Genomic DNA, 12,763 nt, shown 5'->3' on the forward strand with positions numbered 1-12,763 from the left:
ATACTTAACCAATCAGTACTTACGCAGAGCTTTAGGACATGCAACAAACTTAAAACACAAGCCCTCCCCTTTGGAACTCGGAACTGATTTGACAGGACCTAACTAATTCACAAGAAGCAATACCAACAGGAGAAAGAGACACCATGCATCACTGGGGTACACCAGTCCTAAGGAAAGGGACACTACAATGAATGTGGGGATGACCACTTTATTTGTTCAATTAGTTTAAAGCCAATTCTCACTGAAAGAGAGCCTCCTATGTATCACACATCCCTGCACGAGGCCCTTTAAAGTATTACCACACTTACACCTCACAATGATTCTGGAGGCAAGTCCTCTCATCATCCCTCGTTCAAGGTGATGCTGACATAAAGAAACTGAGGCTCAAGGGACAAAACCTGCCCAAAGTCAGAGCCAAAAGTTAAATCCAGGTCTGCCTAACTCAACGTGCATTATCTTAGCAACATCAATATATCACTAGTTCTTTGCCTTCTATGTAAGGCAGACCCTTTACAAGGCACTGGGACAAAAAGGGGGATTGGACAGAGGCCCTGCTCCCAGAGAAGCCACAGTTAGGTCAGGGGGGAACCTAGAGGAAAAAAAAGATTCAGGCTAAACCTCAAAGGTGGGAACAATCAGCATACTGTAAGTAGAAGAGAAGGGACAAGCATTTTAGAAACAGAAAAGGGATGAACAAAAGCAACAGAAGGAAAATTGTAACATACAAAGGAATGGTAGGGGGATTAGTTTGATTAGGGTGTATGTATTTGTTGGTAGTTGGCAGAAGTTTAATAAATATTTGTGGGTTTGACTAATAGGAGATAAGGTGAAAAGGGCAGGTTCAAATTATATAGGGCCTTGAAAGCTAAGCTGAAGAAAATACAATTAACCAACAAATAATGTGGGCAAATGTTCAACCTCACTAGTAATAAAAGCAATATAAATTGAAACAATATGGTAATTTCCTCCCTCACATTCTCTTAAACTTGCATTAAAAAATAATAACATCTAACTACTAGGAAGATTATACGTGCTGGCAAATTTGTAAATTGATATCTTCTTGTTTAAAAGAAGTCTGGTTATCAGTTTCATGAAATTTTTATATTCTTTAACCCTATATTTTCATTTCTCATCATTTATCCCAAAGAAATATTCCAAAAAACATGGACAAAGCTAAAAAGTATGCGGGTATTTGCTGTGCTACTTTTTATAGTGTGGAAAAATAAGATGGATTGTAAATGCTCAATGGTAGGCAGTTGGTTAAAACAAAAAGAAAAAAGGGCTTAACAAAAAGGCCAAAGGCCAATTAAAGAGGTCTAGACCTTAGACCATTGGCAACACAGATCTAATGAAAATTCCTGAGTAGGAAGGTGACTGGGGGAAACTGTTTTTCAAGAAGATCAATTTATCAAGAAATCTGACAATACATAAATAGGATCTGAAGACAAGTTATATACTCTGTCACCAAGAAATTACACCTAGGAGAATCTACCTACAAGAAATAATCCTACATATTAGAACACTTTATAGATAAAGATACTCACCACAGCATTATTAAAAATATTTTGAAAACTAAATATTTAATAGTAAGAGAATTATTAAGTAAACCATGATTTGTCCATGATAAGGAATATTACTTAAAAATGCTAGAAAAAGTGATATTACACCCAAAATCATGAAAAATCATCACATTTCAATGTAATGGGGGGGAAGGGGCAAGAAGAGATTTCTAGAGAAAGAAACCCCCACAGAAAATGCTACGAATCCACCAGAATTTGATTTTCATGGGTGAACCAACCATCTTGGTGGTTCACCATGGCAGCACCATTTTGAAGGTAATCAGGGCTGAAAGCAGAGAGGACAAGACTAAGAAAGTATTTAAGAATGGTACGTTCATCTATAGAAATGCCATAGCTTATAAATGATCATCTGGCAATTGAAATACATCTTTCAAAGACAAAATATTATAGTGGCACTGCAGGTAGCCCACAGAAATATATTTACTTCCCCACTGAAACATTATACTTTTACAATGACAAAAAATTAAAACCTATGTTACTGCAGTATTAGTAACTAATCAAAGCAAGAGAACATCACTGAAAGAGAAATTCCCTTTTATTTCCCTAAAATGTTGAAGCTTAAGGAAAATTAAGTTGGCTTAGTTAAAAGCATAAAGAGACAGACATGACTGTGGTGTGTTTCTGGGAAAAACTGGGCTTTAGAGGCCAGTGACACTGTTTTTTTAGTACATAGAAGTTCATTTCCAAATACAGATAGGGGAGGCATATCACTAATACTGCTATCATGTTCATTCATCATGATCTGAATCACTGCTTGTCACACAGACAGAACAAAGGCAAGATAAAGAAAGGGTCACATGAAATTTTTTTCCTGCCTAAATGGTAAAGAACTGTAATGGGAAGGAGGAAGGGGTTTAAAAAGGATGAGTGTTTGAAGAGTGTGGGTTCGGACAAAGGTGCAATTAAGCAGTGGCGTGGAAGTGAGGAAATGGGAGGAGTTGGGGGCACGCAAGCTCTTCCCTTAAGGGAAAGGAGCTAATGGAGTACTTAGGAGCGTTCCACCTTGCAACAGAGTTGAGTTCAAGTCTTCACTCTCCTCCTTCAAATACATAGACCATCCTTTATAAATGTCCGTACTCCCCTCAGTGCTCAGAGCCTTGAACCTAGTAAGCATGTTTGCTGAATAAACGATGATGGGAAAAAAAAAATGTTGGATCATCTATACAGACCACCAATTATAAAAACCAATGGCCTAGGAGGGCTTTGACTGCAGGGTGTAAAAGAGGGGATCAAGTGAATTAAAGGGAGAAAGTGTGTAACTGACCACTTATATGCATCTAAATCAGTTGTTCATAACTTAAGTGATCACAGAGATAAACAGAAGAAAGACAAAGATATATTAAGAGCAATGGATGTCTCTAGAATTATCCTTTTAGACTAGAAAAATCTACAGCTCTGAGATTTAGCAACTGGATCAGACTTACTGATTCATGTCAAATATAGCTAGCCTGACCCCATCTTCTGTCGAGGCGGGCTGGTTTGCCCTGACCCAGACAGCCTCATGTTCCACTTCTATAGAGGCAGTTTGTACAGAATAAAACAGCAACAGTTTGGAGGACAGAAAAGAAAGAAACCTGGCAGATGGAAAAGGAGAGATTGTTCAAGACAACTGACCTAATTTGAATTTAGAGGCCAAAAAAGTCACATCAAAATACCAGGCTCAATTTAAATAGAGTAGGGATTTTGGGTTCATAAATAAAAATAACTAAGTACCAATTCTAATAAATTTAGGAAGATCATTTGACATCACAACATTTGGCCCTACAATAACAAAATCAATGTTGTAATATATGGGTCAAATTCCAAAGTGAATTAGAGTTTATAATAAAACACAATATTAACATTCTGTTAGCTTCTTAGAGATTAGCTATGAATCAGGAAGATATTTCATATTGCAAAGTAGCATTTTCTGACTTAGAAAGTTATTGTATTTTATTCAGAATTTTTATTCAGAATTGTAAAGCTCTACAAAACTTTTTTCATGTGTGAAGACAAAACTTTGTTCCTGAGTGAAATTTTTGTAACACAAGCTGGCCTACAGGAGTAAATTATGTAGAACCACATATCCAGACACTTTTACAACTATGTATCTTTTAAGAATTATATGAAGGAATTGCATAAATGAAGGGAAAAAACACACTTTCCTATTAGGCTAAAATACTACATACTACACGTATTACTTACCTTCCTAATGAAATGAAAAGATTTTCGAAGTTTTTGAGATAGCCTAGAAGAATGCAGCAGCAGATGTCATTCGTCACTAATAAAAATCCATTCCCTCATCCCATCCTTCCTTTTTTACAGTATTTGACTTTGGTTGGGTATTTATCCTTCTCTGAGTAGTCATATGCTTCAAGGAGGGCTGGCACCAACCCTAGACCCAACTGGAGAATCCCAATTAGTCTAAGCTAATTATGGAGGATCCATTCCTTCATCAGGGATAAGCTAAGATGTTAACTCTGCCAAAAAGATGTGAACGGAAGTCTTTACAGTGTGAAGTTGAGAGCATGGAAACACATACAGGAAGTTGTGTTGTCATTCTTAAAAAGGAACAGGGATGCACGAGGCCACTGGGCATTGTACTTGGTGCTCCTAGGGCGAATGGCTGGAACTGCAGCCATCTTGAAACCATGAAGGAAGCTTGCCTGGGGCCAGTGCCTTCACGTCAAGAATGGCACGATAGAAAAACTGAAAGAACGTGGGTCTTTGATGATGTCATCAACCTGAAACAAACCAGTCTCCCTTAAAACCTCTTGGCTACATGTGAGATGATAACTTTTCCTTATCGTTTAATTTTGATTTGGGTTTTCTGTTACTTACAGCCAAAAGCATTCTAACTGCTACAAATCTGAATTAGTTTAAACCTTTACTTAAATATTAATAAGTGAAGCTCTTATTTGGGAGATAAGGGACAAAAACAGGGTATGCTGCTTAATTCACTAGCAAGACATACAGTCCAAAGGTATAAACTCAGCCGTATTGGTAGATCCTAAAGTCTTACCTATTATATTTCAAAGCTGGTTACTGTTCCATTCCCCTCTGTCTGCCCTCCCTACACACACAAACACACATGCGCACGCGCACGCACACATATCATAGCCTGATGGGCTTGGTACTGACCTTGCTGATCAGTTCATCAACCACGGTGGAAGCCCTACTGCCCCCTTTACCAATGAACAAGGCTTTGGAAAAATGGATATTATCTTCTTCTGACAAAATGGTGGAAGAATCTAATGTAAAACATAAAGTTCATTCTCCCAAAGAGATACTGTAAATACAAGATTTTAAAAGGTCTAAATTTATGAAATTTTTATTGATCCATATTTATTGACAACCTACTATACGCTAGGATACTATTTTAAATTTTTATCTGACAACTTGGGATAATTTATAGCACATTTAACTGCAACTAAAACTGAGTCTTTCTGTTGCTGCAAAGATATATCTGAAATGAATATCTCCCTATCTCACATGTGATGCTGCTCCTGATGGCTGGAAACATGCCTTTCACCTGCCTTAATCAGTATCCCCATGACAGCATCCTCTAAACTATGTCTGAGGGAACACAAGATGATAATAGACATTCTTTAAAAGAGGGAGAGTTTTCCATGGTCAAACAACTTGGGGAAATACTGCATGTTACAGCCCACTCTTGAAGATTCACAAAACACATTATAGCATATTAAATATTCTGAGAAGTCTTGTCATAAAGAAGCTTTTATTGAATCCAGTATTTCCAAAACTTACTTGACTCTATAATCTATTTCTCACTAAGTATCTTCTTAACATCTTGGGGAAACTAGTAATCCTTATGACATAAGGCATATTCCCCTCTAATATAGACACTACTCAATTTAGAAGCAACAAAAAGAATAGATGCTGAAAAAACTCACACCAAGCTGGAACCATGCCTTAACAATCTACAGAGAGTACAAGTTATTCCTAAGTAAATTTCTTCCAGGGTCTTGCATCACATTCTCCAATACCACTAGCCGGGGACATAAAATGCAATCACTTCTCAACTGATTCCTAAAATAATGCCTTTATCATGGAATACTCCAATGCAAAAACTTCTAAATGACTCCTAATGTAGTGTCAAATTCAAACTACTGTCCTTGGCATGTCTGTTTTACTCATTGATATAACCCCAGAACCTAGTTCAGTGATTATGCGGAATAGGTGGTCAATGAATCCTTGCTCTAGGAATAAATGAATAAATGAGTATCTGAGTGAATGAATATTTCCATCATGTGCTTTCAGTCCTGTTCTGGTTTAGCTTCTATCTTTCTCAGACATATACAATGTGTGTTCCAACCTCTGCATCTTTGTTCATGCCTTTATAACCTCATATGCAACATCTTCCTCTCTACCTATTCAAATCCTGCTCAGCCTTTCAAATCCAGATTAAGCCCTGACTCCCATATGGAACCTGACCTCATCCCCCTCTGAACCCCTACCCGACAGTACTGGCGAGTTTGACACTTATCTTTCCTAAACTAGTTCACATGTTAGTCTTCTCTCTCAGTAAATGATAAACTACTTGAAATCTAAGGCCATGTCATAAACTCCCTTTACACATATTAGAGTGGTAAGATACATAATAAGTATTCAATGAAAAAATTTTATTGATTATATTTTATTAAAAGTTTTGTGTGTAACAAGAATAACTGGAAATTCCTGGAATTTCTAAACTATACATTACTAAAATCAATAGTGGTAAGGACCAAGTTCTGAATAAAGAAGAAATATTATCCAAGTTCTAAAGAAACTGTTTCTTCTTGTTTTAACCTCTTTGACTCCATTTTCTCATTTGGAAAATAGCTCTATGGTATTTCTCTACAGGTACTGAATGAGCAACAAGTATTGCTTGTAAAAACCCCTGATAAATGAAGACTTTATCTCACAGTCCTGGAAGCAATCCTGACGTCCTAAATTATGTAATCCTGGTATTAGAGTATTTTAGTCTGGTTCATATAAAATGTAAGCTACAAAAATACCAAAGCTAAGAAAAAATATTTACTCATGCCTTTACTAAGATACAGAAAGAGGATGCATGCATTGCCAAAATTCCATAGAACATGCTCAAACTAAAGCAACAATGCCTTCGTTATTAAAGAAGGCAATGGCCTGAAGCAGTACTTAGGAACAAAGATTACCTGGTCCATGAAAGAGTCAATATTTAAGAACACGATGACTAATTCCCACTTCAAGATCATGAACATATTTCTCTTTAAGAGCTTCATTTTGGTTAAAATTTGTATTTATGGTTTTCCTATCTGTGATCCCTGAAACTAAGAATGAACAAAAACGTAAAACATGAAACTCTCCAGTAGGCCAAATTGTCAGAATAGACTTAATTTTGATTTTAAGAACTTCTCAACAAGGGTTACACACAAGACTTGTACTTTACTTCTCAGTCGCCAAAAATACACAGTGATCTACTCTGCCTAAAGCAGCAGATTGAATGTTCTATGAACAACTGCGGAAAGTGCATGAATGACACCTCCAGACCATATCAGAAACACTGGGGCTATTACCTTAATTTCAACTTATTTGAATCCAAACTAGTATTATTTTTGCTAATAGAAACTCCATTTATAATCAGCTACATTTTAAAAATGATTCAGTTCAGCTTACTGTGAGCTAAAGTAACCATTAACTGTATTTCCAGCACCAGCTGTGTGACCTCAAGCACCTCAATTTTTACATCTGCAAAATGAGAATGAGACTGGATGGCTTCTTAGGTCCTCTCAAATATAAAAACTAATAATGGTTATTATTATAATGTTTATTAAAATATATGAATGAAAAATATAAGCAGAGATTTAGAGAAACATTAGGTTAAGCCTGGGAGACATCATACCACAGACAAAGATTATCACAAAACCCCCAAATCCTTTCCCCATAGCACCAAGCTGTCATGAAATATGAGTTTTACAGAGGTAAATGTCTTCCTGGCCACACTGATATACTATTGGGGAATGAAAGACTCTTAAAATCAGCCACGAGGGAGACGTGAGAGTCCCGCTCCGCCATGAGACTTTGGGTGAAGTGCTTTATTTCCCACGGTCTCACAATGTAAAATCTAGAGCCAAACTCTGAAAAGTGACTCACTACTCATAGGGGCTGTGTGTGCTGGTGGGTAAATCCACCTGTGTGCTCTGCAGGTACAGTTGGATTTGGATTCTGATTATGCCACTTCTGACTGGATGATCTCAGGAAAATAACTAAATCTTACCAATCTTAGTTTACTCCTCTCTGAATTAGGATGACTCTATCCATTTTGCAGGGCTGTGAAAAAGGCTAAATTGGACACCTATAAAGGGTCTGGCACGTGCCAAGCACGCACAGGCACTAAGGATATTCTATCCGCCTTCACAATTTCTCCCTTCCTTTTACACGAGTGGAACAGATTCCAGCACAGCAGATAACTTGTCATATTCCTCATTAGACTGTCAGTTTCCCTACGGCCAAGACTGTCTGATTCATCTTTGGATCCCAGAGCCCAGGAGAGGGACTGGCCCAGAGTGAAAACACAATATAAATGCTTGTTAAATGGAGAAAACAAGAATCCTTCAGGTCCGAGGATATTAAGATTATCCTGGCCACAGCCAAAAGAAAATTCTGATCTTCAGTTTGGCCAAATAGGCGCTTACTACAAACTACTGTGTAGTTCAAAGAAAATAAGTTATTTTGAATTCTAATAATTATATTCTCTAAAATATAAAAACCTAGTTGCCCTACAGCTCTCAATTTTAGTTTTGAGAATCCAATTCTTTCCTAAACAATGGAGTGGGTAACCACAAAAACTTGTGGAATCTCTTTTCCTAGAAAACACGAAGCACAGGAGAGAAGCCAGTCTGTCTGGAAATTTCTTCAAAATCTGTCTATAAGCAGGGGCTGGACTAGACTAGATGTCCTTGGGAGGATCCTTCCAGACCTACACCACTAAGGTAGTAGTTTCCTACAACAATTCTTTGTCATTTATATCCAGGAAAATAAAACAAATATAATTTAACATCTCCTAACATAATCATTTGAAGTAATGCTACTTGGACCCAGTGATGCTTTTACAAACATTTTCTTCTTAAATGGTACTAAACCATCCGAAGCTAGTAATTTGAATATGAGCTCTCTCTAACAAAACAGAGATTGTCCTTGACACAAAAAACAAGATTATTATTCTTCAGAACCTCTTTTTCTATCTACCTGTTTTCAGGTACCCCAAATCCACTCATTCCCAAAGCTTTACAAGAAACACAGTTCCCAAGTGCTCCATTCAACTCTCCCATTAATGAATTTCCAATGCATCGATTACTCATATCACATTGTGCATCTGATTATTATATGTTGTCTTCTATTTGTATCTGTTTCACAAATAACCGTTTTTGTTTCCCTGGCTGAAAGGTAAGCACCTTGAGCAAGGTCCAAGTTTTATATTTCTCACGTACTCCTCTACCACGTCCGTACTGAGTTCATGATAAATGCTTACAAATTCTTACTGCTGACTGATAGATTTTAAATGAAGAGAAATCAAGAGCTATAGAACACTCTGTACACTGAGCACCTATATGAAGTTTTGGCAAAGTCTACAATAAAGCTTTTCAGATTACTATATATGTTGGTATTTGTCATTTACCTGGGACTAAAGCAGTTGAAGGTTAAAACACAAAGGAGCTACAGGGAAAGACCTAGAGTTCAAGACCACACTGGATGAGCTCCTGCCCTGTAAGGAATGAGGAACTACCAAGGTGAGCCCACTCACACTGCAGATGGAGGCTACTTGGGAAAGCTCAGCACACTTCCTGGATCACAGAGCTATGCCACTTCTGATTCTGCATGGGATCGATTATTCATTGTCAGGCCAAGGCAGTTAGAGGGTAAGAAACAGAAAGGAAAGGACCTGTAGAAAATTAAAATGTAGTAACATTATTTAAAACAAACTCGTGAAACTTATGTTTTCTCTTTCTTCATAATCCAAAAGACACATCTAGAACAAGGCTAACGAGCTCTAGAGTTCGATCAATACAAGAGTACTCTACATACTTACAAATGGGGATGCAGACCCCCTGCTCCTTTCTTTAGAAAAGGGAACCCCTTGTCCCTAAATGAGGCAGGTGCTGTTTAGGCACTACGAACATAGCAGTTTACCAAACTCAGAAGTCCAGTAACAATAATGTAATGCCTTGGCTTAGTATTTTCCAGAAATAAAATACCTCGAGGATAGTCCACATCTCTTATCTTAGAGGAGAAAACCAAGGCCCAGAGAAGTTAACTAATTTGTCTCAGTTGGTTACCGTGGCTATGCGGGAACAAAGGCAAGAGTAGAAAGCAGATTCCTTATCTCTTCTCTAGTAACAAAATTTACTGATTCATTAAGCAAGTATTTCTGTGTGCCCATTATATGCCAGACACTATGCTAGGTACCAAGTATACAAAAGCAGGGATAAGATACTAACCCTGTACTCCAAAGCACAGCGTAACTATAAGGCAATGGGATGGGTTCAACGATAGAAGTGGTAACTGAGAAAGAGCAAACTATATCTCTAATTGCACAGGACTTCCAATATTTTAAAAGACCTGTTAATAGTTTGTTTTATCCTCCCCATATCGCCATCAGGACAAAACACACATCTTATTACTCTTGCTGTATAGATGGAGAAACTGAAGTGCAAAGCGGATAAGGGGGTCTATTTAGGTCATCTCCAGTGGCAGCAAAATGCCTAGAAATCAAGTCTGTTTACTCCAAGATAGACATTTTCCCCCAATTAGATGGGGAAAGCAGATGTTCTTTTTACATCTAGTTACCTTCTGATCAAGAGCACACACTTGCAAGACTGTGTGCAGAACAATCTGTGGCTGTGAGAGTAGACTTCACTGGCCTAGGAGGTCTCATCAGCTGAGTTTAGTTATTCAATGGCTGAGTAACCAACCAACAAGACATCATTATTACTAGCATGCTTATAGTGCCCATCATAGATACACAGAATAGCAGGAAAAGGTTCTGCCCTGAGGAAGTTAATATTGTAGGGAAGAGGTACATAAACATTTCAACCAAAAGTGACATAATTAAACAAACTACAACTAGAAGAACCATTACAAATAATAGCAAGTTTAAGATGCTAAAGGTTTTACAGAGCAAATCTAGTGGGTGCTGCCAAGAAGTATTCTCTTTAAGGATCAAACAGTGAACAGAAGCTTTGTATATGTAATGATATATACCAACCTTCAGATTATTGAAATAAAAACTCACCAAAAATGCTCACCACATTAAAAAAAAATTAACTTCCTAATACTTTCATTTCACTTTTCAGCTTTACTCAAAACAATTATCTGAATATTCCATTTCTCTCTTTCTAGGAAAGTTACATATTTTGTAACCTTCCCTGTTTAAGAGGAATGAATTATTATGGAGGTTCCCAAAAGCATGCTGTGGCAGAGTATTCAACAGTGTGGTTTCACTGTGCTATTCTTCCACCCTCTTTCAGATGCAACCTACATGAAATGAATCTGATAATTTTCTCCTGTACATAGTAAAATTTGTATGCACATCCAAGAATTTTTTTTAAAAAGTACAAGAGAAAAAAACCATTTCTTCATTTCACATGTTTTAAACATTAATTTCACTTGTCTGATAACCTCATATCATATTTTATTTATACACTATTTATCATAGTCTTATAATATGACCAAACTGTTTGAAACCATAGCACTTTATAGAATTATTAACAAAATAAATAAAACTGAAAAGAAACAAATGTTAGTGATTTCAAACTAGTGACAGAATTTTTTAAGGAACCAGGTAAATAGTAAAAATTATAATCATCCTTTCAAAGGACTAATGTTATCATTATTAAAAATACAATTCAGCTAAAAAAAAACTCTAACATACTCAAGGGATTCATACATATAGCCAATTTCTTTCCTTTTAGATATTGAATTTTATAGGGTGATAAGTAGCAATTTAAATGACAATTCAGAACCACCAGTTGGTTTCATTAGAATTACCAACAGTATATCATAAAATTATTTCATGACTTAGTTCCAACACAAGAAAATATATTTTTAATGAACAACAGCTTAAAACCTAAATTAAAAGTGTGATAATCAACTCTTTAGCGTAGGAGGGGAATAGGGTCTGATTTACCTCTAGATCATCAAGAGAAACACTACTGGACCAAACTGGATCCTAAAGGACGGTAAGAAAGTAATTAAGCATGCAGCGACAGTGACATCTAGTGTTAGCAACTGCAAGCCACTCAACTACAAGCCATTAAACCCTCCTAAATGCTAAAGAAATGACTATTCAAAGCTTCTCTTCTTTAAAAAACAACAAACAGAACTTGTGCATTGTATCTAAAAATTATTCATAATCAAAATGTTTCAGTAAGTTTTCTTTCAAGACATTAAAAAAAAAACCTTCAGAGACAAACATCTTAGAGAGTAAACATAGCACCAAAGAACTAAAAGTAAAAAGCACTGTTTATTCTGTGTGGCCAACTTCTGTAACCGCTCTCATTAGAGTTTAATGCAAAGGTAATCTGGGACATGTTCTGATGAGTATACCATAAACATTTAAACTTCCAGTTACTATAAAAGTAAAGATATTGCACAAGCTAGTACTTGATGACACATCAAGAAAAAGCAATTTAGGACATTTCAGGAATACCTGAAGATGCAAATCAAAAAAAAAAAAAACAAAAAAAAAACTCTTTAGCTGTTGCACTGAGAAACAAGCTGTACATTTCAGTCCTTGCTATATTTTTGTTGCTTTAAAAGGTCCACTTATTACAGTAGACATTTTTGCCCAAGGGCTTAGAATTTGGCAGCGTAGGTTAATTTACTAGAGTATTTTTATAGTTTTATGCTCTAGATGAATTTATAAAAGTAAGCAAAATTCCAAAAATTACTCTTGGCTAGGACAATATTTTGTAAAAAGTAAAGTTAGCATTAGATAAAGCTTACCTATTTTTTTTTGAAAGTTCATCCTTTCCCCTTTTAACTCCAAATATTCTTGTGATCAAGGTACTAAAAAGAAGTGTAGATGAATTTCTCACCTAATGTTAAAATACAAACATAATAAAGGTTAAGAAATATTCATGACATGAAACCAACATTTACCATATTCGAATTAGACATTCAAAATCATTCCCCGATTGCTTCGTGTGGGGCTAAAGAAGATA

At 36.4% G+C, this 12,763-nt stretch overlaps 1 protein-coding gene across 3 annotated transcripts in view; it reads right to left on the bottom strand.

The window, feature by feature from the left end:
• Positions 1–12,763, bottom strand: part of THADA (THADA armadillo repeat containing) — a 286,797-nt gene that overhangs the window by 197,496 nt on the left and 76,538 nt on the right. For all 3 annotated transcript variants that reach the window (XM_074378785.1, XM_074378786.1, XM_010967713.3), the window contains exon 26: positions 12,546–12,637. In XM_074378785.1, coding sequence (XP_074234886.1) covers positions 12,546–12,637 — 92 coding nt within the window. The remainder of the gene's footprint in view (positions 1–12,545; positions 12,638–12,763) is intronic.

The sequence above is a fragment of the Camelus bactrianus genome, chromosome 15 (assembly GCF_048773025.1).
Source record: "Camelus bactrianus isolate YW-2024 breed Bactrian camel chromosome 15, ASM4877302v1, whole genome shotgun sequence".
In the NCBI taxonomy this organism is placed as follows: Eukaryota; Metazoa; Chordata; class Mammalia; order Artiodactyla; family Camelidae; genus Camelus; species Camelus bactrianus.